Consider the following 26094-nt stretch of genomic DNA (forward strand, 5'->3'; position numbering starts at 1 on the left):
GGTTGGTAAATCATCCCATGGCTCAAACCCAAAATCCCAGCTGTTTCCAGCTGCTGCCAGGGTCTCAAATGCTTCTGACCTGGGCCCGGAACATCCAAAAACGTCTGAGAGACATTTTGAGTTCTGACAGGAAAGGGCTGAGAGCTGAGCTTCACCGAGCTGCTGCTCACAGCTGGGTCTTTGTCCCCTCCCCAGAGCACGGTGATCGTGGAGAAGACAGTGCAGGACCTGATGGACCTGATGCACGACCTGAGCGCCTACTCGGACCAGTTCCTCAACATGGTGTGCGTGAAGCTGCAGGAGTACAAGGACACCTGCACCCTGGCCTACAGGTACAGCCGGGGGGATGACTGCTGTCCTGGTTTGAACAGAAGGCTGAAGCCTTCCTTGAAATGGAAAATGTAAACCCCCTCCCTCTGAATTGTTATAATTCTGAAATTTAGGGGTACTAAGGTAAAGATATGGGAATAGGAATAACAGATCTTTGCTAGGAAAATTAAAAATACAAATGCAATAGTACAAAACAACCCAGTGCCAGAGTCAGCAATGCCCTGAGCCCCTGTGGGTCAGGGAGGTGGCTCAGCCCCATCCCAGGGGGGCTCAGCCCTCCTGCAGTGCCAGCTGTGCTTCTGCTGGAGCAGGATCCTGCACAAGGGGGGAGTTTTCCTCTGGAGCTCCAGGGCTGGGGGAGATGGGCCTGGGCTCCTCTGGGAATGCAGGGGGAAGGAAGCTGCTCCTCTGGGAATGCAGGGGGAAGGAAGCTGCTCCTCTGGGAATGCAGGGGGAAGGAAGCTGCTCCTCTGGGAATGCAGGGGGAAGGAAGCTGCTCCTCTGGGAATGCAGGGGGCAAAGGCTGCTGTGCTGTTCCCAGGTCAGATTGGATCCAGGTAGGAATGCTTGGCTCCTCCCCTGGGCAGAGCATCTCCCCATGGATGATGGAATTTTCTCAGCCATGCAGGGACACTCAGTGGCCATGGACAGCAGAGATCTCCTGGAGGGAGGATGGGCTGTGGGAGAGGTAAAGAAAAAACTGCCCCATGGACAGCAGAGAACTGCCCCATCAGATTGGAATAGAATGCACACCCCCACTTCCAACCTCAGACAGCTCTTCTGCCAGCAGTGCTCAGGAGTGGTCAAGGGTGGTTTCCTTCTGGGGATAAAAAAGCTGGAATAATGGTCAGTGGAATTATGGGGAGTTGTGGTTTCCCATTGGATTTATCCACATCACAGCGTGGTTTAGGGTCTTGAGATGTGGATGGCAGTGGTGGTGGAGCTTAGAAATTACTCCAGTTCTTGCCTTAGTCAGGATGAGACCTTCGAGGACCTGAAGGGCTCCAGGAGAGCTGCAGAGGGACTGGGGACAAGGATGGGGGGACAGGACACAGGGAATGGCTCCCACTGCCAGAGGGCAGCCAGGGATGGGATCTTGGGAATGAGGAATTCCTGGCTGGGCTGGGATTGCCAGAGCAGCTGGGGCTGCCCCTGGATCCCTGGGATGTCCAAGGCCAAGTTGGACAGAGCTTGGATCACCCTGGCACAGTGGGAGGTGTCCCTGCCATGGCAGGGGGTAGAAGTGGATGGTCCTTTCCAACCCAAACCATTCCATAATTCCATGATAAAAGATGACCTCAAGCTGGCCACTGAGAGTCATAGGTTTCATCTTTAAAAATAAATTGCTGGTTGTGCCTTTTGCTCTCTGCTAAAGTAATTCAGATTCTTCATTTGAGCATTTGCATTATTTGAATTAATTCCGTTGAGATTTGGGTATTCAGGTCTCGTGGCCATTTAGGAATTTCAGGAGATGAAATGGCAATAAGTTGCACCAGGTGAGATTTAGATTAAAAATTAGGAAAAATTTCTTCCCTGAAACATTGGGCAAGGTGGAGTCCCTGTCTCCGTGGGGATTTAAAGCCCTGTGGATGTGGCACTCGGTTCATGGGTGGCCTTGGCAGGGCTGGGAATGGTTGGATTCCATCCTGGAAGCCTTTTCCAACCTAAACAATTCCGTGACCACATGGTTCCACACGCTGGGTTTGGTGAAAGTTTCCCAAAACAATTTTGTAAACTGCCAGGGAGTCAGCAAATGCTCTGTCCTTGTCCCACTGGCATTTTGGGATGATCCAGCCCTAACATTCCCCACCCAAAGCACAGAAGATCAAGGCAGCACAATCCAACTGGCTGTGGATGTGTTTGGGTTTAAACCCTTCAAATACTTGATTTATCAGAGATTTCCTGGGTAAATATCAATAAATAACTTCTAAGGACATCCCAGTTATTCATCTGTAAAACAGCCCTCCTGGACAGGAAAACCAGGATCATGCCTCATCCCACGGGGATAAGTAATTCCATTAAAAACCACTACAAGATGCTGCAGGAATATGGGCTGGAATAGCTGCTCTACATCATCCCCTCCGTGGCTATTGAGCCTGAAAAAGCCCTTGTGCTTCCTGACCAAGAAATTACTTCCCATTGCCTGAGTTTATTCAGGAAAAACTTCATCCGGTGAATGGGCTCATCATCATCATCATTATTATTATTATAATTAACAATAGCAGTGAGCAGAGGCTAAACTTTGCCTGAACACCCCCGTAAATCAAGAACTGATCTCGTGCCATTGTCCAAAATATTCCTTTTTCACCCAAAACTTCCCTGCCTGGAGCCAGACAATGGATTTGATTTGTTTGGCTGGAACTTGACTGTCCTTCCTTCCTTCCTTCCTTCGCCATTCCTGGCTTTGGCACCTGCTGAGGGCTAATTAGGACAACGCTAATTTGGCCATCTCCTGATTGCAGTGAGAGGGGGGAGAAAAAAAAAAAAACCAACAGGAAACGCTCTCGTTTTGCTGCTGGCAAAGGACTGAAATAGAAATCCGTGCCCATTCCCGGGAATGCAGGGGAGCGGAGCTTCCATCCGCGGGGATGTTGTGCCCTCTGCAGGGATCTGGGCTCCACACAGCCCTGCCCTTTGCTCCAGGCTTTGCCCGGAGCTGCTGGCATGGATAAATCCTGCCGTTGGCCAAGTTGGTGGAGTCGGGATTATTTTTACAGCTCCTTAAAATCAGGATGAACTCCTTGGAGATGGGAGTCGATCCCATCCGGCAAAGCCGGCGGAGCGAGGGCGGATCTTGGGGTGGCAAAGAGTGAGAATTTGGGAAGGCAGAGAGGTGTTTTTGTAGGGTTTGTTCCTTCAGGGGGAATGTGAGCATCTTTGGATGAAAAGCATCCAGAGGGAGGCTCCTCCAGGCGGGATTTGATCCGGAGTTTTCTGCGGGAACGGCTCGGGAAGGACGTCAGCACTGGGAAATGCACAGCTGAGATTGTTCATGTCCGAGCTCCCTTTTGGCTCGTGTTTTCCAGGGATTTTAAAAAAGAAAAAAAATCAAACCTAAGGGGGCTGGATGGGATTGGACATTCCTATGAATAGCAGCTCTCGTGTGTTAATTGGTGACGAATTTTGGGAGTTCAGCGTAGGTGAGGTGCCTCCAGCAAATCGCATTTTTGCCCAAAATTCCCATTCCAGTTTGCCACCCAAACTGTTTACAAACGTCAGCTCTGATTTCTGACTAATTGATGAGAGGCTGGGGCTGAAAATGCAAATAAAACAGGGAGATGGAGCCCCCAAACCTCCTGCCGTGCTGGCAGCACTTCCCAGTCGTGTCCAACCCCCGTCTCCAGCAGATTTCCAGGAGAGCAGCTCAGCTGCGGAGTTTAAAACCATTTTATGTTAAAAACCTGAGGATAAAACTGTTTTTGTGGGATTTTTGGAGATACTGAGAGGAGAAACCTGCCCAGTTCACAGCTGCTGCCCTTAACACGAGCCCTTCTTTTTAATCCTCTGCCAACACCTTTCTCTGACAAAATTTGCTGCCTCAAATGCAAAAAATTCATCTCTTTCCATGTTTTTCTACATAAATTTGCCAATCTTTACTCATGTCCACGTTGCAGTTGCACGTTTTTATTTCGCTGTCCACTCTAAGCTCTGTCTTCTGTGTCCACCCCCTTCTCCCCCATCTTCATCCACACCTTGTTCATTTTTGAACCTCTCTGAAGGCTCTGAATCCCTCACCCAAACAAGTCCTTTTACTCTTAAAAAGAGATGGGCCTCACCAAAATGTGGTTCAGAGAGTTCAAAAAGTGATTAAATCCTCTGGAGGTGCTCAGCTCCCTCTTTGGAGGCAGCTTCTGGTGACCAACCTCCTTTGGTTGAACTCTCTCAGCTAAATTTGGGGGGAAAAAAATGAGAAATAACTGGATCGCTCAAAATGGTGAAGAAAAGAAACCCCACCTGCTTTCCAGCCAGGCAAAATAAATCCAAACCCCATTTTTATTGAGAAAGAGCAGATTAATTCAGCCAAAATGTGGCAGCCAAACAGGAATTTTTGATTCCCCAGGATATGCTTTTACTAATAATTCTGCTGAGTTTTAGTGGTATCTTCCCCTCCTTGCATGAACTTTTGGGGTTTAAATTGCCTTTTTTTGACTCTTTTTGGGGCAAAGGTGTCCCCTCAGGCTGTGGGTGCCTGGCCCAGCTGCTTTTTAACCCGTGGCAGCACGAGCTCAGCATGGAAACATCACCTTGGCCGTGGGAAGAGGGAAAAAATCATCCAAAAATCCACCTGGCACAAGGCAGAGGAGCCAAATGAGCCCCTGTGGCTTCCAGATGTTTCCTGCTGGAAAGCCACAGCCCCCCAGCTGTGCCCAGGGATATTCCCATCTTATTTCCCATAAGAGAAATGATTCCTCAGAGTGCAGATTGGTACCTGGGAAGGTGTGGCACACACCAGGATTTTGGCCACGGCATCAGAAGGCTGGGAATGGGAAAGATTTTGGGAAAGACATATCCAGGACAGCTGTTCCAGTCTGATATTTCATATTTTAAGATGTCTGCTCCACAATAGAAGGTTTTTTCCCATCATTTTTCCTTCCTCTGACCTCTGAGGAGGGTGGAGCAGCTGGGTGGGCACCTGGATCCTGCCAAGGTCAGCTCCCTGTGGCAGCAGCAGGAAAAATAACAGAGGAGTTTGGGATTAGGGGAGTGGGGGTGAAAGGAAGAGTTTTGAGCTGTACTAAAAGATGTCACCCCATCCTGGGATAATTCACTCAAGGACATAAATTGGATGGACACTGACTGGAGGTTCAGACGGGGAGGACTGGCTGAGAAACTGGGAAGGAAATGTGGGAAAAAGGAGTTGGGAAAAGCCAGATGTCCATCAGAGGTTGGGGATGTTCCACCCTCTTCAGCATCTCCTTGATGAGGGGGTGGTTGGGGTGAAACCAGCATCAGTAAAAATCAGGAGGTGTTGGAGCCCTGGGAAAGGGTGGGGATGTAATTCCAAGGGATCCAGGCAGTGCTGGGGCTGTTCCATGGATTCTTTGGAGCTCGCTGGTTTCAGTGGATCCATGGATCTTGTCCAGAGAAGCCTCCCCTGGATCCCTGGAAGTGTCCAAGGCCGGGTTGGATGGGGCTGGAGCAGCCTGGGACAGTGGGAGGTGTCCCTGCCATGGCAGGGGTGGCACTGGATGGGATTTAAGGTTCCTTCCTGTGGGAATGCAGAGCTTCCCTCTGGCTGCCCTGGGACCCTGGCAGGGCTCAGGAACCCCCTGGACAGAGCCCCCAGAGACACTGTCTGGGATCTCTGTCCATGGAAAAGAGTTTTCAATCTTACAGGATCAATTACCACCTCTGAGTGTTTGATATCAGTAATAATTAAGTGTGGCGTGGGTGCAAAAGTAAAATTTTAGGATTCTAGATTGGGAGTCCAAAGGGGACAAGCTGGAGGAAATTGGGTGTGCCTTGTCCTTTTTCTCCTTCTTCATGCCCTCCATGTCTCACTGTGGTGTTGGCATTTTTCTGTTGGTTCAGGCTGGGGACACACTGTCCAACGTGGGTGACAGATATTGGCACGTTCTTGTAAATCCAGCCCAGGGAGTTTCTGGTATTGAATGTTTGTCACATCCCACTGAGGGCAGAGCCCCACACGCTGCCCTGCAGGACAGAGCTGGGCAGGGCAGCAGAACATGTGAGAGATCAACAGAATAAACAACCTGGAAACCAGCACAAACAGTTTGTAATTTCTGCTTTGGCAGCAGAGCTAAAAAACAGAAACTTTCTACAATTTTGGAATCATCAACACCTCAGATTCTGACACCTTCCCACCCAAACCATTCCAGAATTCCATGGATCCCCACCAAAAGGTGAGGAGTGCAGGAATGGTGGATTAAGCTCTTGGAAAACTCCGACCCTGGCAAAGCAAAGGCAGCAGGTTGGGTTTGCAGCTTGTCAGAGCACCCCAACATCCTCCCCCGTCCCCTCCCCAGCACTGACTCCACGAACAATTGGGATTTTGAGGATAATAAGGATCACAAAGCAGAGAGGTGGCTCTGTGTGTGTCCACCAGGACACTCCCAACGATGCCTTGGAGTCGTGGGTGGCTGAAGGGCCACGATAAGGCTGGAAATAATTGAGGAGAGCAAACAGTGGATGTGGAGAGAGCTGAGCTGAGAGGGGAAATAACGGGGAGTAATGGGATGAAATGGAGGAAAATAAAACACGAGCTCGGTATCAGGAGTTTTTTTATCCACGAGCTGGATTTGTTCAAGTGTGAAATAGACTCCCAAGGGAAGGAGAGTATTACTGCAGTCTATTAAATGTGCAGAGGACAAAGCCCTGGCTGCTGTGTTCCCTGGAACAGTTGTCTTGCCTTGGCACAGCAATGCCCAGATATCATCAAATCCCCTTTTTCCATCCCAGATGTCAGAGCTGCTGGTGGAGCTCTTTCATCCCCCCTCAGTTTTCACCAGGGTGAAAAATAAAAGATTTTTTTAGAATTTTTTTAGAATTTTTTTTTTTCCCTCGGAGTGGAAAAACACCGACTCCCTCCCAGCAGCAGAAGGCCGAAGGGGAGCGTTGACGCCGAGGTCTTGTGTGGCTGGAAACAAAGCTCAGCCTTTTGTGTGCGACAGATTGAACGTGAAACTCGGAAGGGAAGGGAAATTCGTTTGTAAGTGCATGTGACAAATTGGTTCTCACAGATCCTGCGTGGCTCCTGAGCTGAGCTTGTTTTCCTGGGGATGGGGACAGGGTGGGATGAGGAATGAGCTGTTCAGTTCAGGATGGATCCGAGCTGGCTCCCGTCTCGGTGTTGCCGTTTTCCTTTGCAGATGCTCAGGGTGTTGTTTTTATTCCTGTTTATTCCCCAAATCAGCACCTCAGTGCTGCCAATGCCTCATCTCTGCCCCAGCATTCCAGCCTGGATCAGGGAGAGTGTGGCCGGAATGGCCCTGCCAGGGCCCTGGCAGGGGGAGCTGGGCTGTGGGAGGGTCTCCGATGGCTCAGTCCACTCCAGCCTGGAGCCAGCTTGGAAGAGCTGGGAATGTTCCCCTGGAGAAGGGAAGGATCCAGGGAGAGCTTCCAGCACATTCCAGGGCCTGGAGGGGCTCCAGGAGAGCTGCAGAGGGACTGGGGACAAGGATGGAGGGACAGGACCCAGGGAATGGCTCTCACTGCCAGAGGGCAGCCAGGGATGGGATCTTGGGAATGAGGAATTCCTAGCTGGGCTGGGATTGCCAGAGCAGCTGGGGCTGCCCCTGGATCCCTGGGATGTCCCAGGAAGGACTGGAGCACCCTGAGATCATGGCAGGTGGCCCTGGAATGAGCTTTGAGGTCCCTTCCCACCCAAACTGGTCCAGGATTCTGGGATTTGGGACACTCAGGATCCATCCTGAGGGATTTTTTATGGAAAATGGGGATAGAAAAGAGAGGGAAAGGGAAGGGAGACCCTTCATGGCTTCCTGAGATTCCAAGTGAAGCCCCTGGGTCCATTAATTTCTTGGAGAGGAGATGGATCCAGTGTCAGGCTGGGAGAGCTGGGAATGTTCTCCTGGAGAAGGGAAGGATCCAGGGAGAGCTTCCAGCACATTCCAGGCCCTGAAGGGGCTCCAGGAGAGCTGAAATTTGGGAAAAGCCTGGAGGGACAGGACCCAGGGAATGGCTCCCACTGCCAGAGGGCAGCCAGGGATGGGATTTGGGAATGAGGAATTCCTGGCTGGGCTGGGATTGCCAGAGCAGCTGGGGCTGCCCCTGGATCCCTGGAATGTCCAAGGCCAAGTTGGACAGAGCTTGGATCACCCTGGAACACTGGGAGGTGTCCCTGCCATGGCAGGAGGTGGAAATGAGAATCTTTAAGGTCCTGGATTGGCTCCTCCAAATGCAGCATCCCCTTTGTCTCCTGAAATTCCCAGTCAGGAATTCAGATCAGTTGCCCTGCCAAAAACACCAAACAGGAAAATTCTTCCCAATTGGAACCCGATGCGGTCCCTGACTCAGTTTCTCTCACAGGATTTAGCTGGAATCTCCTTCAGGAGATGCTTTGGATGACTTGGAAAGAAGATCCTGGACCCTTCCTTCCCCTTCCTTGCTTCAGCCCTGGTCCCCGGGCTGGGCCAGCTGTGAGGGCAGCTGGTGGCTTCCATCCAGATGTTCTGGGCTTGTCCCACCTGGCAGTGACCCTGCCATGGGCAGAGGCTGCTGAGCTCTGCCGACGTTCCAGAGGAAAAACCATGGAGACACCAGTGCAGGGTGACCTCCTCCAGCTGGGTGCCAAGCTGAATTCTCAGGGTTGGAGGATTTAGGAAAATGGCTCTTTTTCCCTTAAAAGCTGTCTCAAAATCCATCAGGAGTTGTGTGTGTAAGGGAATTTCTTGCCTTGTCCACGTGCCTTGCTGTCCTCTCCATGTGTGGGATTCCTCTCTGCATCCTTTCCTCACTGCTCAATCCCCATTTGTGTGATATAAATAAGACAGAATGAGATGAAATGAGATGAAGTGAAAGGAAAAGTGGCCCTAAAAGCAGGATTGGCTCCTCGCTGAGGCGTTGCTGCTGCTTTCCCTGCAGGACCATCGTGCAGTCGGACGAGAAGCTGGTGATCAGCGCGTCCTGGGCCAAGGACGACGACATCAGCCGGCTCCTGAAATCCCTGCCCAACTGGAGCAGCATGGCCCAGCCCAAGCAGCTGAGGCCCAAGAGGGACGACGAGGAGGATTTCATAAGGTAAAACCACCGTGGCAAGGTGTGAAAGGGTTTCAGGGAGAGCAGCAGCAAAAAGCGGGAACAAATTTACCGTGGTTTCGGAGATGGCGTGTCCACAGGTGCGAGGAGAATCATGGAATCATTTGGGAATTGGGAAAGACTTTGGAGAGCATCGAGTCCAACCATTCCCAGCCCTGCCAAAGCCACCACTGACCAGGTCCCCAAGTGCCACATCCACAGGGTTTTAAATCCCTCCAGGGCTGGGGACTCCACCCCTGCCCTGGGTGGCTTTTTGGGGGAAGAAATCTTCCCCATTTCCAACCTAAGCCTCTCCTGGTGCAATTTCTGCTCGCTCCGTTGTTCAGACCAAGCCATTTGGAGAGTTGTCTTTGTGATCCAAGTCAGGGAAGTGCCTGGGACTGGGGAAGGAAAGGATTGTTTGGAATCCAGGGAAATCCAGCCCTGCTGGTTGGTGCTGCTCTGGTCACCCACGGGATGAAGGGAGCAGCATTTTCTGACTTAAAGGAGATGCCAGCTGGTTGTACTGGGCAGGAATTCCCAAAATCAGTGCTGTCAAAGGAATCTTTCATTTGAGCCATTACCGTGGTGGAGTTTCCCCCTCCATCCCAACTCCAGGAACTAACCCAGGGGAGCAAATGAAAAATTCCAATATTTCCAGCAGGAATTCTTTTGGGGACAACTCTCTGTGCCCAAACCAGGTTGTTCCTGCCTTTCGTGGCAGTGAGAGCCTGGAAGGAGGCAAATTCCCTTCTCCTGCTTGCTGGGAATGGCTCAGCCCCTGTGAGGTTCCAAAGCCTGCACATCCCCATCCCTGTTCATCGCTCCCTTGATTGCCACTGGGCTGTAAAACTGGAGGAGGAGAAGCTGTTGAAAATAACAAAGTCTAATTCGCCCAGATTGTCGTTTTTCTCTTCCCTGCCTGGAATCCCCGTGCCAGGGAGGATGCAGCCTGGAGAGGATGGGATCTGTGGGGTCACAGATGGGATTTAAAACGTCCCCAGCGGAGCAGGGGGAGGCTGCAGAGCCCTCGAGGTCTCTGTGCAGTCCCCGAGTTGAATTCCACGGGTTCGTGAATTCTGCTTTCGCGTTGATCCTTCATTCCCTCACCTGGGAAGCCTCTCCTGCCTCTCCCTGGGATTCCTGATCCATCAGTGTGGGATAGCAAAGCTCCACTGGGCTCTGCTGGCCGAGTAGAAATTCCTGGCCAGGCAAAAACGACGGCCTGATGCTGAAAGAACCAACCTTTTCATCCTAATATGCATTTTATTCCATTTATTCCATTCTCCTGGCCATTCACTGAAGCATTTTGTGGATCAGAGGAGCTCCAATGGCAAGCCTTTAGGAAAAGCCTGTGAACTCATCCACGCTGAATTTCCTGGGAAAAGCTCCTGTGCCGTGGCTTTTTTTTTTTTTTTCCAGCCCAGGATTGAGCACAAAGATCTTTCCTCAGCATCTTGTTTGCACAGAGCATCATCTGCCAAGCCCCAGTTCCTCCCAGCGCCCTGCAAACACTCCCATGGCATTAATTGAAATCCTCCTAATTGGTCTGGGCCAGATTTAGCTTGGAAACTTCCTCCAGGACGAGTGGTGGTTGAACAGATCCCTCCTGAAAGCTTCAAAATCAAATTAATTGCTTTTTTGTCATCCCCTCCCCATTGAAGGAGCCTTTGCTGCTAAATCAAAGGAGCGTGATTTGATTTCTTCACTGCTGCTGCTTTCTCTTGGCACTGCTGATAAATTGGGAATAATTCTGCCTGGACACTGCCGTGGACCAAAGGGAAGCAGGTCCCGTGGAATCCTTGGGCAGCAGAGGATGGGAGAGCTCATCTCATGATCATTTAACTCCAAGATATTTAAAATTTCAGTGTTTGCTGCTCATGGGCCTTAATTCGTGGCTAGCTGGGCAGGGCCACCACATCCCTTCCTGGAAAAGAAGGTTCAAGCCTGATAAAATTTGGGAAAATGTTCATTTTTTTTTTTTTTTTTTGGGATGTGGAACTACTCACCAGCATCCCTTTGTGAATATTGATAAATCAAACAAATCCAAAGTTCAGCAGCAGTTTTTGTCCCGTGGCAGCAAAAAGAGATCCACGGCCAGCTTTGCTTCCCTCCCTGACCTCCCTGCAACTCATTTGTTTAATTAAAAAGAATAAAAACAAAAAAATATTAAAAAAAAAAAATTCATCTCTGCCTGTGGACAGAGATTGGTTTTGTTGTCTTAACCCCTCGCTGCCTCAGAGCTTGGTTTTGGTTTATTATTTAAGATTTTTTCAGTTTTAAAGTTTTCTAATGAATGTGCTGATGAGGGGGGTGGGCTTTAGTGCTGGTTAATTATTAGTGCTGGTTAATTATTAGTGTACTTATTTCATGTTGTGAGGTAGGATTAGGAGAAAGGTAAAGTTTGGAACATTGAAAAGGGTATAAAGAAAATTGTATTAAAAGTAAGAATCAAAAGAAATTCGATTTCTTCCCATTCCAAACCACAACAGTGAGGGGAGGAAGGCAAAGGCCAGCCTCTGCTGCTGGAATTACTAATATTGTTAAAAAAATTAAAAATCAGTGTTAAAAAATATTAGTCATAATACCAATATCATTAACTTTCATATCTTGATCCCATTTAACAACACAAAGTAGTTTTTAACAATATTTGTAATATTGCTAAAAATATTGTTTAAAATATTTTAACAATATTACTAATACAGTTAAAAATTTAAATCAGCTTTTAAAAATATTACTAATAATACCAATATCATTAAATTTCATATCTTTATACCATTAACAACACATAATATTTTTTAACAAAATTACTAATATTGTTTAAAATATGGTTTAAAATATTTTAAAACAATATTACTAATATTGTTTAAAAAATTAAAAATCAGTTTTAAAAATATTAGTAGTAATACCATGTATCATTAACTTTCATATCTTGTTACCATTTACCAACACAAAATATTTTTTAACAAAATTACTAATATTGTTTAAAATATGGTTTAAAATATTTTTAAATAATATTACTAATATTGTTAAAAATTTTAAAAATCAGTTCTTAAAATATTAGTAGTAATACCAATATCATTAACTTTCATATCTTTATACCATTTAACAACACAGAATATTTTTAACAAAATTACTAATATTGTTTAAAATATGGTTTAAAATATTTTAAAACAATATTACTAATATTGTTTAAAAAATTAAAAATCCGTTTTAAAAATATTAGTAATAATACCATATATCATTAACTTTTATATCTTGATACCATTTAAAATATTTTTTTAAAAATTACTAATATTGTTTAAAATATTTTTAACAATATTACTAATATTGCTTAAAATGTTTCTTAACGGTATTACTAATACTGTTAAAAATTTAAATCAGCTTTTAAAAATATTAGTAATAATCCCAATAATATTAACTTTCATATCTTTATACCACCTAACAACACATAATATTTTTAACAAAATTACTAATATTGTTTAAAATATGGTTTAAAATATTTTAAAACAATATTACTAGTATTATTTTAAAAATTTCAAAATCAGTTAAAAAATTATTAGTAATAATACCATGTATCATTAACTTTCATATCTTGATACCATTTAATAACACATAATATTTTTAACCATATTTGTAATACTGTTTAAAATATTTTTAACAATATTACTAATACTGTTAAAAATTTAAATCAGTTTTTAAAAATATTAGTAATAATACCAATATCATTAACTTTCATATCTTTATAACATTTAACAACACAAAGTAGTTTTTAACAATATTTGTAATACTGTTTAAAATATTTTTATCAATATTACTAATATTGTTTAAAAAATTTCAAAGTCAGTAAAAAAAATATTAGTAATAATACCATATATCATTAACTTTAATATCTTTATACCACTTAACAACACGTCATATTTTTTAACAATATTAGTAATACTGTTTAAAATATTTTTTAACAATATTGTTTAAAATTTTTTTAAACAATATTACTAATATTGTTTAAAAAATTTTAAAGTCAGTTAAAAAATTATTAGTAATAATACCAAAATATCATTAACTTTCCTATCTTTTATACCATTTAACAACACAAAGCTAACCAATATTTTATTTCTCCTATGCGAGCACACTCTCCGCTTCCAATATTCCTATCTGACAAAATTACTAATATTGTTTAAAATATTTTTAACAATATTACTAATATAATTTAAAGAATTAAAATCAGTAAAAATATTAGTAATAATACCAATATATCATTAACTTTCCTATCTTTTATACCATTTAACAACACAAAACTAACCAATATTTTATTTCTCCTACACGATAACACTCTCTGCTTCCAATATTCCTATCTAACAAAATTACTAATATTGTTTAAAATATTTTTAACAATATTACTAATATTGTTTAAAAAATTTCAAAATCAGTTAAAAGATTATTCCTAATAATACCATATATCATTAACTTTCATATCTTGATACCATTTAACAACACAAAGTATTTTTTAACAATATTACTGTTTAAAATATTTGTAACAATATTACTAATATCATTTAAGGAATTAAAAATCAGCTTTAAAAATATTAGTAATAATACCATATATCATTAACTTTCCTATCTTTTATACCATTTAACAACACAAAACTAACCAATATTTTATTTCTCCTACGCAAACACACTCTCCGCTTCCAATATTCCTATCTGACAAAATTACTAATATTGTTTAAAATATTTTTAACAATATTACTAATATAATTTAAAGAATTAAAATCAGTAAAAATATTAGTAATAATACCAATATATGATTAACTTTCCTATCTTTTATACCATTTAACAACACAAAACTAACCAATGTTTTATTTCTCCTACGCGGGCACACTCTCCTCTTCCAATGTTAAAACAGAAATGTACAGACACACTCTCCGCTTCCAAAATTAAAAATCAGTAAAAATATTAGTAATAATACCATATATCATTAACTTTCCTATCTTTTATACCATTTAACAACACAAAACTAACCAATGTTTTATTTCTCTTACGCGGACACGCTGTCCGCTTCCCATATTCCTAACGGAAACGGATCTACACCATATCCCTAATATTATTTTAAATATACAGAAAATCCTGATTTTTCCCTCCTTTATTCCACATTCCTCAGACGAGGAGGGTTCTGCTTTTTTATTCCAGGGCTGCTTTCGGGAAAGAATCCGAGGTCCTGATCGGCAATTTGGGCGACAAGCTGATCCCTCCTCAGGAGATCCTGCGCGACGTCGGCGACCTGCGAGCCTTGGCCAACCTGCAGGAGAGCCTCGAGTGGCTGGCGGGACGCGCCCGCGCGGCTTTGGGTGGCCTGGCGGCACCCCAGGGTGAGCAGCACCCATGGGAAACCCTGCCCGGCACTGGGAGAGGGTGGGGAGGTCGTTCCCAGGGGGGTGGGAATGCAGCTTCCCTCTGGAAGGTCTGGGATCTTGGCAGGGATCAGGAATCCATGGGCAGAGATCACAGACAGGGTCTCTCTGCAGAGCCCCCAGAGACACTGGCTGTGATCTCTGCCCATGGAAAAGAGTTTCCAATCTCACAGCATCAATTACCACCTCTGAGTGTTTGATATCAGTAATCAATAAGCGTGGCACGGGTGGAAAAGTAAAATTTTAGGATTCTAGATTAGAGGACAAGCTGGATGAAATTTGGTGTGTCTTGTCCTTTTTCTCCTTCTTCATGCCCTCCATGTGTCACTGTGGTGTTGGCATTTTTCTGTTGGTTCAGGCTGGGGACACACTGTCCAACGTAGGTGACAGATATTGGCACGTTCTTGTAAATGCAGCCCAGGGAGTTTCTGGTATTGAATGTTTGTAGCAGAATCCTGAGGGAAGGGGTCCGGGACTGGGGGCAGCTGAGCTCTCCTGGGAGTTGAAAATCGGCTCAGATTTTTATTTTATTTTTTTCTGGGCAATCATGAGGGAAATTTGCTGGTGCTGAACAAAGTCACAGTGCTTTATGTCTGTTAAATATTCTTGTCAGCAGAGCCTCTCTGGGTGACTGAAATCCTTCCTGTGGTTCTGCCTCTGCTCTAGAGCAGGACTTTAAACTCCTCACTCAGCTTTCCATGGATCAGATCCTTTGGATCCAGAAGGAAAATGAAGGTTATGCAACCAGTTAACATTTAAAACCCAAATTACTCCAGGTAGTTTTAATATTCCTGTAACCCATACTTTGACTCCTCAGTAACTGGGTGACAACACTTGCTCTTTTCTAGCGTTTTCTGTTATTAAACAAATAACAAAATTAAACAAAGCCCAGTGGGAAACGCTATCAAAACCCAGTAGACAAATATTTCTTTTATTTGTCTATTTATTTACTAGGAGAGTTCTTGGGGCTGAGGATTTGTGTTCTAACAGTCAGAGCTGTTAAAAGAAAACATCATTTATAATTTGAGGTCTGGTTGAAACTCAGGTTTTTTAATAAATCAATATTTTCCAGACATTAAAGGGCACGAGCATGACTTTCAGGCCTCGGAGAGGACGTTCCACGCAGTGGTGAATAAACATAAAAGCACAAAGTGTAATATTTCACTTGGCAGCGTCCTCCTGACAATAAAAATTCATCTTCCTTTGTAATAACTTCATCCTAAAACGTCTGTACACAAATCCAGGAGTGTCTGGAACAAAGGGAAGAAGGGGCAGTGGTAGGAAATGACAGAGGCTGGCCTGACCTCCTGCTTATAAATGAAATTTTCATCCTTTGTCCCTCTTTTTTGCCCCAACAACTTGAGATTCAGTGCTGACCCAAGTGTTCAGTGACCTGAATTTTTGGTGCAATGCCAGAAATTCCCTAATCCCAACAAGCCCACGTGCAGGTGGTGGCCCTGGGGGAAGGCAGCGGGTTTTCCAGCAAAGCTTCCTTGGATGCAGACAGATAATAAATATATTTTGTAAATTTTTTTTTATATTTTAATATATTTTATATTTGTAATGTTTTTATTTCATAATAACTATGCTTTATAAAATTATAAATAATAAATTCCCTCAGGCACAGCTCTGAACACCCAGAAAGCACAAGGTGAAGCTGAACAAGTCTGATTTTGGGAAACCCCAAAAAGAGGTGTGACCTGCTGGTGGCTTTGGGGTGAGGCTGTCAAAGGCCCCTTCCCAGAGATAAAAATTCAATAATCTTTGGCTGTGGACGTGCCACAATTATCCCTCATTTAAAGCCAGCCTTGCTAATGGGGAGTTTTATCAGGCTGGGCAGTCTCTGCACTGTTCATTATTTGGTGTTTGCTGAGCTGATGGTTCTTCCATGGCTCTGCCCTTATCTGCTCCCCTTCAGAATTGGATTTTTTATTTCCCAAACCAGTCAAATATGACACAGTAATTCCCTTCTGCTCTTGTCTTTTGAGGGAATACAAACTCCTTTTTAACAATAACCATTTAAGGATTAAAACTGCTGGGAGAAGGTGAATTTGCTGAGGAAGTCGAGTCACTTTTAAAGGGGTTTTATAGGAAAATGGAAGTTGGGTTTCCTCTCCTCATCTTCTGTGCTGCAGACATAACACAACCTCAGAGTTTTCCTTCGTGGGGCTTCAGCCTCCCGAGGTTCCCTGAACATTTTAGAGGAATTATTATGAACCACGAAGGAGTTGGGACAATCTTTTTAAGGATTTTTAACATTTTTAAGGCCATTGCTAGTTTGTAGGGGGGAGGATGAGAGATGAGCTGTTGGCTTCTGGAGTTGGAGCTGCCCTGCAAATTCAGCTGCTCTTGGCACCTCGGGGCTTGAGGCTGTTGGGACCTCCAGGGAATGGCTGAGAGGCTTCAGCTCGGAGCTGGGAACTGCTCTGGCATGGAATCAAATGGGATTGGGTGGGAAGGGACCTGAAATCCCACCCAGTGTCCAGGGACACCTCCCACTGTCCCAGGCTGCTCCAGCCCCATGTCCAACCTTTCCTTGGACATTCCAGGCATCCAGGGGCAGCCCCAGCTGCTCTGGCAATCCCAGCCCAGCCAGGAATTCCTCATTCCCAAGATCCCATCCCTGGCTGCCCTCTGGCAGTGGGAGCCATTCCCTGGGTCCTGTCCCTCCAGGCTTTTCCCAAATTTCAGCTCTCCTGGAGCCCCTCCAGGCCCTGGAATGTGCTGGAAGCTCTCCCTGGATCCTTCTCCTCTCCAGGGGAACATTCCCAGCTCTCCCAGCCTGACACTGGATCCATCTCCTCTCCAAGAAATTCATGGACCCAGGGGCTTCACTTGGAATCTCAGGAAGCCATGAAGGGTCTCCCTTCCCTTTCCCTCTCTTTTCTATCCCCATTTTCCATAAAAATCCCTCGGGATGGATCCTGAGTGTCCCAAACCCCAGAATCCTGGACCAGTTTGGGTGGGAAGGGACCTCCAAGCTCATTCCAGGGCCACCTGCCATGATCTCAGGCTGCTCCAGTCCTTCCTGGGACATTGCAGGGATCCAGGGGCAGCCCCAGCTGCTCTGGCAATCCCAGCCCAGCCAGGAATTCCTCATTCCCAAGATCCCATCCATGGCTCTCAAATTCCCTAAATTCCAAGGGGCTGTGGAGGATGTTTTCCCCTTTTTCCTCTGCAGATGGGCAGCGCTTCCCCCACATTCCCATTTTGAGTGAGCTACGACTGCGATCCAAAGCAGGGGAGGGAAAAAAACGAGGTTTTCTACAGCTTTTAACCAAAATCCTGCATTTCTCTGCCACTGCCTGGCTTTAGTAAGGACAACACCGAGCATTTGCATCTCATTTTCCAGCCACAGATCTCAAAATGCTTTTCCAAGCTCACTGAGGGCCATTAGAGCATCCTGGGCCACTTTATCCCGGGAGGATCATCAGCCTCCCCTTTGCTTCCCTGAGCCTGGGATGGGCTTTGATGGCTGAGAGGAGCATCCTGCCCCACTCCAGGAATGATGGCTGGAAAATGGACAGTGAGCTGTCATTTAAAAGTCACTTTCAGGCCCCTCCAGAGTGGTGCCCGAGGGGTTTCATATCTTTATACGGTTTTTTTTTTAACAAAAAATGCTGGGAATTTGGACAATGGAAATCAGGCCCGGTGTGCAGGGGAAATTGCTGCCTTTCATTTGGCAGCCAGGCCACCCAGCAGTGCTGAGCTCAGGCAGGGCTTTGTGTTTAACCCCCTAATGAACCGAATTCAGCTCTTAAATGGGGCTCGATTTCTCTCGAGCTGCAGCTGGTTTTATTTTATTTTTTTTTTTTCCCCATCACTGAACTTGTAGCACATCTTGCTGTATTGATTGCTCATGGAGACTTTTTTTTTTTTTTTAAAGATATATTAATAGAAAACCTTATTTGAAAGCCAGATTAAAGATGATCAACACGAGCCTGCCCTGGGGCAGAGGAAGGCCTTGGTGAATGCTGGGGCTTTGTTATTGCAACAAAAGTAAATTTCTGTCTAAACCAGAAAAAGCTGCACGTTTCCACCAAATGCAAACCATCTGCCATTAAATTAACAAGGTAAACCTTGAGTGCTTTGATTATTTGGTGAATATCTGCTGCTCCAATACGACTTAATCTAAATGACAGCTTTTTATTTAAGCTTCATAAATAGCCTTATTTTCCAATATTTTTTCCTTTCCCACTGCCTGAGCAGTTGGGGCACTTCTGGAAGAGCACAAATCCTGGCCAGCTTCCCTTCCCAGGTGCTCTGAACCTCCTTTTTGTGAGGATGGGCCTGCCCTGGGTGCAGGAATTAACCTGGCCTGGGAGCTGCTGGTGGTGGACAAAGTCACTCAGATCCTGTTGGTTCTGAGGAGAAGCAGAGGAAAAGAAGGAAAAGAAGGAAAAGCACTTTTTAGGCATTTTATCTGCTTGGCCGTGGTTCGTGCCCTCAGATCTTTTAGTCCATCCCACAGCTCAGCTTGTTCCCGCTCTGGAACGCTCAGAGATTCCCAATATTCTCCACAAACATTGGGAATCTCTGAGTCTCTCCAAACCTGTGCCCAGGTTTGGCTTCTCCAAACTCCCTCAGCAAGCTTGGGGCGGTGTTTAATGAAGGAATGAGGTCCCTGCCTGGTCTCCTGGGTTTCCCAGGTGGGAATGTCCTTGAGCAAGGACAGGGAGTGAAATGGGCTCTGTCACACCCAAACCAAGCCAGGGGTGATCAGCTGCTAATTAATCACCATTTATAGCTTGGATAGAACTACAGATGTACTCTGGACTTAGCAAAGCTGCTGCAAACAGCTGGGAGAGCTCAGAGCCCCTGGCAGGGCCTGAAGGGGCTTCAGGAGAGCTGGAGAGGGACTGGGGACAAGGATGGAGGGACAGGACACAGGGAATGGCTCCCACTGCCAGAGGGTGATGCCTTGAGAAGGATGACCTAGAGCAGAGCTAAAGAATAAATCAGGGATTTATTAAAGGATCTCCTCCATGGATCCACCTTGGGCAGCACCAGAGCCCAGCCAGGGCTGCACCCAAATGAACCAAAATGGCCCCAAAATGAACCCAAATGAACCAAAATGGTCCCAAAATGAACCCAAATGAACCAAAATGGTCCCAAAATGAACCCAAGATGAACCAAAATGGTCCCAAAATGAACCCAAATGAACCAAAATGGTCCCAAAATGCACGAGCGCTCCCGGGGCTCTCCCTGGGATCAGTTCTGCTCCATTGGCACCTTGGAGTTCATTCCCATTCCAGCTCCAGCCCATCAGTCCCACCCTGCTTGTTTTTCTCTCTCCAGCCCACGGTGTTTGTGCTCCTGGGCTGAGGTTTGGATCATTTGTCCTTGGTGCCCAGCTGGAGCAGGAATTGTTTTGTGTCCCTGCTCTGTGCACAGAGCTCACCATCCCATCATGAGAAGCTCAGACCCACACACTAAAGCAGCTCAGAATGTGAAAATAGAAAAACTAAACCCTGAAGCATCCAGGGCAGCAATGGATGGGATATTGGGAAGGAATTCCTGGTTGGGAGGGTGGGGCTGGAATGGGATTGCCAGAGCAGCTGGGGCTGCCCCTGGATCCCTGGAATGTCCAAGGAAATGTTGGACCCTGGGGCTGGAGCAGCCTGGGACAGTGGGAGGTGTCCCTGCCATGGGGTTGGAACTGGATGGGATTTAAGGTCCCCTTCCAACCCAAACCATTCCAGGATTCTGCAGCCAAGGGCTGAGCAGAGCAATCCAGGCAGAGGACAAGAGCCCAGCTGCGTGTCCCTCTTGGCTGAGTTGACTTTTGGAGGACTAAAACCATGGGAAAAGTTGGCATAGCAAACTGTTAAAACACCTTCAAGACCAGCAGGGACCTGCTGACTTCACAGAGATAAAATTCCTGGTTTGATGTAACTGAGCATGAGGAGGTTGTTTTGTTCTATTTTAGAATTTCGGCACGAAAATTTCGTCACTTATAAATAGTCCTCAGTCACCTAAAATCTGTTTTCCCATCAAAGTGATCTCCTGGTGCCTTCCAGAGATTTTTTTTTTTTCCCTCTGGAATGTCTGCAGCGAAGCTTTTCCCATGGATCCCCAGCCTCAGCGCTTTCCATGAAATATTTAATGGGATGAGGAAATCAGCCGCTGTTTCCCTGGCCTGGCTGCTCATTTCTGGGTTGTTGTGGGAGACAGCACCGGGAATCCGTGCCGGGATCCATCCGTGGGCTCAGCACTTAACTCACCATCACCATTACGCTAATTACCCTCATTATGTCCTTCCTTCCTCCCACCCACCAGCCTGAGGGGCAGGGCAATGTCATGGAAATAAGTGCCCCAATTAGCAAAGCTTTCCAATCCGTTTGACAGGATCCCGCCTGAGTAACGCCAGGAAATTTGGGATTTGTGGGAATGGCTCCAAGGCATGAAGTCAAAAACACCCGTGGCTTCTATTTTAGCCCATGGAAAACACTGCCAATTTTGCGTGAGGAATTACAAGCCACAAGGCTTTCAGTAGTGTGATGGTTGAGTTAACACAGGGTGGAAAAGTAGAATTTTGGGGGTTTTAGAATGGGGTTCAGGGGGGTACAGGATGGAGGGATTTGGGCGTGTTCTGACCTTCTTCTTCTTTGTCTTGTCCTCCGTGTCTTGGTGTGGTGGTGACACTTTTCTGTTGGTTTAAGGTAGAGATTCACTATCTGACATAGATGATAGGAATTGGTAATAAATTGTAAACATATACACGTAACTTTTGATATAAAAGGAAAACACCGTCCCAGAGGGCAGAGCAGAATGTTATGGTGGACTTGCTAGGCTGAGCTGGGCAGGTCGGAGAAAGAATGTTTAGATAAGGAGAAATAAACAACTTTGACAGCACAACTGGATGCGTTCCAGAAGAGATAACGGGACTGAGATGGGATGAACTCCTGTTATCACTCCTGGAGAAAATGATTGGCAAAATTTGGGAGCAGAAAGTCCTCCCTGCTCCTCCTCGGTGGGACAGAGGTGACGCCTTGTCCTACTCCGGAGCGGGGGAAATAATTGGTGAAATTATGGGATGAGGACTCAAAATCGCACCGTTGGGTCACTCTGCTCTCACCAGCACTTCAGTTCCTCTGGGATCTGGGGGAATGACTCTGAAATAACCAGGAATTGTGGAGAAATCAGGCTGAGTCTGGTCACCCTGGTGCTTGTCCCTTTTTCCTTCCCGTTCTTCATCCTGAATTTGAGAACTCTTCATCCTTGTCGTGGATGTTCTCATTCCCCACCTTCCCCTGGATTCCCTTGGACAAAATTCATTCTTTGTCTTCCAGACCTCTGGGCTGCTCCTCTTGCTTTGCCAACCAATCCCTTAAAAACAAACAGCCTTCAAAAAACCACTTTTGTCTATAATTGATTAATTACGTCTATAATTATATCTATAATTGATTATTATAATGAATTTTATCGATGATTATCTAATTTTTGTCCAAAAACAAGATTGCTAAGGATCTGTTTCACGGTATTTATTTTCATTATACTTTTACTCCTGGGCATCAGGACACTGATTAACTTCAGGAATTTTATTCCTTTCTCTTCCACTGAGTCCAGCAGATTGGGAGATTTTAGGTTCTTTTGCAAATCCACCCCTCTGAGGCCCAGAGGAATCCTGCAGGGAAGTTTTGAGGGCGTTTTTTGGGAAGGTGCAGCTCAGTATCCTGGAGGACTCTGAGGAAAAGGGGGATGAGTTTTTGTTTTGCTGTAGATTGATGGAAGTGTCTCCACTGACCTGTGATATTCCCTGTTTTTAAGGAAAATTTGGTGAAGCACATTGGGAAGCACAAACAGGCAAAAAAATCCTTCCCAGAACTCAGAAGAAGCTGAAAGGACTTTTTAAAATCAAGTCACTTTTGAGATAATCAAATTCAGCTCAGGAAATAATAATACTGAGAAGGGCAAGCTCTGGGAAAGTTACATCATAAATGACTGAAAACAGGAAAAATTAACACAGAGGAATTTTCCCAGTTGAGGAGCACTGGAACAGCAAATCCTGGACTTTTTAAGGAATCCTTTTTTAGTGAAATTAACTCTGTTCCTAATCCTGTGTTAGGATCCTGCTCTTCATTCTCCCTGCACAATTTTGCTTCCTTCAGTGAAAAACAGAAAATCTTATTAGTGAAAAACACCTGATATTTGGAGTTTTTTTAATGAACCAATTTGTTTTGGGTGGTTTTCAAGCCTTCTCCAGACTGCAAAGTTCTTCAAGAAAAGTGTGGATCAACCAAACCTTCCAGGATGGAGCTCGAACCTCTTAAGCTGCCCCTCTATTTTATTTAACATATTCCTTTTCCCCCTGCCCAGTAATCCTTTTTTTTTTTTTTTTCCCAAGGTTGCATCTTTGCAGAAAACCAGAAAACAAACCCACTTTTTGGAGGAGTTATTGCCTTTTTTGAAAGTGCTAATTTCCTGGGGAAATTTATGCCCGGCAGCAGCGGAGGAGCTCGGCAGGCAAACGCTAACGAGACAATTCATTAAGCGCCGAGTGTACACACGCCGTAAAAAACATTAATTCCACAAATGAAAAACTAATAGAGTGTTTAGGCTGCTGTTTATCACCAGTGACAGGCTGGGCTCTGCTCCTCATTAGTGTTTACCCAGCTGATGGGGGCTGCAGCTCTTCCTTGCCACCTCAAAGGTCGGGATGCGTTTTTCCAGCTTTGCCCCCGTGGGAATGCAGAGCTTCCCTCTGGCTGCCCTGGGACCCTGGCAGGGGTCAGGAACCCCCTGGACAGAGCCCCAGAGACACTGTCTGTGATCTCTGTCCATGGAAAAGAGTTTTCAATCCTACAGGATGAATTACCAGCTCTGAGTGTTTGATATCAGTAATAATTAAGTGTGGCATGAGTGCAAAAGTAAAATTTTAGGATTCTAGATGAGGGGTCCAAAGGGGACAAGATGGAGGAGATTGGGTGTGCCTTGTCCTTTTTCTCCTTCTTCATGCCCTCCATGTCTCACTGTGGTGTTGGCATTTTTCTGTTGGTTCAGGCTGGGGACACACTGTCCAACGTAGGTGACAGATATTGGCACGTTCTTGTAAATCCAGCCCAGGGAGTTTCTGGTATTGAATGTTTGTCACATCCCACTGAGGGCAGAGCCCCACACGCTGCCCTGCAGGACAGAGCTGGGCAGGGCAGCAGAACATGTGAGAGATAAACAGAATAAACAACCTTGGAACCAGCACAGACAGTTTGTAACTTCTGCTTTGGCAGCAGATCTAAAAAACAGAAACTTTCTACAATCTGGGGATCATCAATACCTCAGATTCTGACCTGCTCCTTCTGCACTTGGATTTTATGGACACGGGAAGTTCTCAGTGCCATCCCTTCATTTTTGTCTTCTTGCTTTCCTTTTCCTTCTTTCTTGCTTTTTTTTTTTTTTTCCCTTCCCTGTGTCCCTGCCAGAAGCTCGAGGAGATTTGCAAGGGGAAATCCTCAAGTTTCCTCCAGCACATCCCTGATTTTTCTCTGAGAAAACAGGACTCATTAGTGGAAATTTGCTCGGAGGTTTATTAATGAGCAGCTCTCCCTGAGCTCGTTTCCTCTTCGTTTCTGTTTGTCCTGCAAGTGTAGCTTTGTCCCTTTGGCACCAGTGAGTGCCCTTGCCATTGATCCCAGTAAAAGGTGAATTCCCAGTAAAATGCTGGGAATTTGGACAATTCAGACATCCCAAATCCAGGTGTGAGGTGCCAGATGCCTTGAAGGTTGGACTGATGGCCTTTAAAGTTCCTTCCCAACATTCTTGGTTCCCTTCCATTCCATGATCTTGGAAGAAATCATTCCTTTGAGTGTTTTATTTCCCTGGAATTAATGCCTACAAAAGAGAACAATTTAGGTAAAAAGCAGCAATATCTGGGTGAATATTTGAAGAATTTGCTCACATCTAAGAGGCCCAAATATTCACACCTCAGCGAAGAAGCACAGGGAAGATGTCAACCCCAAAATCCAGCTTTGCTTCCAGAATTCCCATCACTGTGAAATGAATCCTGTGGGAGAATCAAAATCAAAATCCAGCTCCAGCTTTTATGGCTCGTTCCAGTCCTTTCCCAGAGAGCTGGAATTCCCAAATGGACCAATTTAGGAGAAGGCAGTGACTGATCTGTGCCTCAAGGTCCCTTTTTGGTGGGGCATGGGCACCTCGGTGACGTTCCTGTCCCCTCACCAGCAGCACCTTTCCCTTCCCCAGCTGAGTCCCAGAGGGACAGACTGTGCCTTAACACAGAGGTGGCTTTTAAATAGTGAAATATTTAAAAATTACTAATTTTATCATGCTTTTTGGGCATGGAAGTCAGAGGTTTCCTGGCAGAAATCCCTCTGAAACAAGTGCTTGATGTTGGATCCGATGTTCACACCCTACTCCTTTAAGAAATAATCACATCTCTAATTCTGCTTGGCTTCACTCAAAGTTTTTTCCTCGAAATACCAGATATTCTCCTTTTTGAAGGTGTTTTAGTGGCGATTTTGTGTCCTTGTGGCATCATCTCCTCGTCGTGCTAAAAGCTGTGGGAACAGGGAGGCCCTGCTAGAATGGCAGTGATGGATAAAATCTCATTATCCAGGTTTTTACCTGCTGGGAACTCAAGCACTGAAAGCAAAAGTGGTGCCTGAGATCCCCAGGAAAGTCTCCAGCAGAGAGAAGAGTTAACCCTGACTCTGCAAAGGCTTAACCCAGCACCTACCCACTGACAAATTCCCTTTTCCCTGTGTTTTTTGGAGTTGCCTCTTCTGGAGAGGAAAGGAGGGAAAAATTCAAATTTAAGGAGCTGTGAACTGGTCCTTAAATTCAGCAGGAGTTTCTTGCTGCATCTCTGTCCCAAAGAAGAGGGATTTTCCCCCAGCAGAGCTGTCAAATGTCTCTGTGAGCCTTTCCCCCATAGAGGAAATTTGGGAACGCTGTGCAAACCCTGAGCGTTTTGGAGGTTTCTTCCTTGTCGGAATTTGAGGTATTGATGATTCTGAGATTGTAGAAAGTTTCTGTTTTTTAGCTCTGCTGCCAAAGCAGAAGTTATAAACTGTTTGTGCTGGTTTCCAGGTTGTTTATTCTGTTTATCTCTAACATGTTCTGCTGCCCTGCCCAGCTCTGTCCTGCAGGGCAGCGTGTGGGGCTCTGCCCTCAGTGGGATGTGACAAACATTCAATACCAGAAACTCCCTGGGCTGCATTTACAAGAACGTGCCAATATCTGTCACCTACGTTGGACAGTGTGTCCCCAGCCTGAACCAACAGAAAAATGCCAACACCACAGTGAGACATGGAGGGCATGAAGAAGGAGAAAAAGGACAAGGCACACCCAATTTCCTCCACCTTGTCCCCTTTGGACCCTCATCTAGAATCCTAAAATTTTACTTTTGCACCCGTGCCACACTTAATTATTCCTTCTATCAAACCCTCAGAGCTGGTAATTGATCCTGTAAGATTGAAAACTCTTTTCCATGGACAGAGATCACAGCCAGTGTCTCTGGGGGCTCTGTCCAGGGGGGTTCTGACCCCTGCCAGGGTCCCAGGGCAGCCAGAGGGAAGCTCTGCATTCCCACACTTCCTCAGGTTCAGGTTTGTCTCCTTGGATTGATTTTGCCCCAGGTGCTGTTAAAGCCGTGGGATGTGGCAGTGGTCACTCTGCTGAC

At 45.6% G+C, this 26094-nt stretch overlaps 1 protein-coding gene across 4 annotated transcripts in view; it reads left to right on the forward strand.

Moving 5' to 3' along the window:
• Positions 1–26094, forward strand: part of EXOC4 (exocyst complex component 4) — a 319710-nt gene that overhangs the window by 258201 nt on the left and 35415 nt on the right. For 3 of the 4 annotated variants that reach the window (XM_077783706.2, XM_085569918.1, XM_085569919.1), the window contains exons 12-14: positions 196–332; positions 8893–9048; positions 14236–14414. In XM_077783706.2, the coding sequence (XP_077639832.1) occupies positions 196–332; positions 8893–9048; positions 14236–14414 (472 nt within the window). Of the gene's footprint in view, positions 1–195; positions 333–8892; positions 9049–14235; positions 14415–22803; positions 25495–26094 lie in introns of those variants that run through there. The other variant, XM_085569920.1, reaches the window with a different exon arrangement.

This window comes from Lonchura striata, chromosome 1A (genome assembly GCF_050655825.1).
Source record: "Lonchura striata isolate lonStrDom1 chromosome 1A, ASM5065582v1, whole genome shotgun sequence".
Lineage (NCBI taxonomy): Eukaryota > Metazoa > Chordata > Aves > Passeriformes > Estrildidae > Lonchura > Lonchura striata.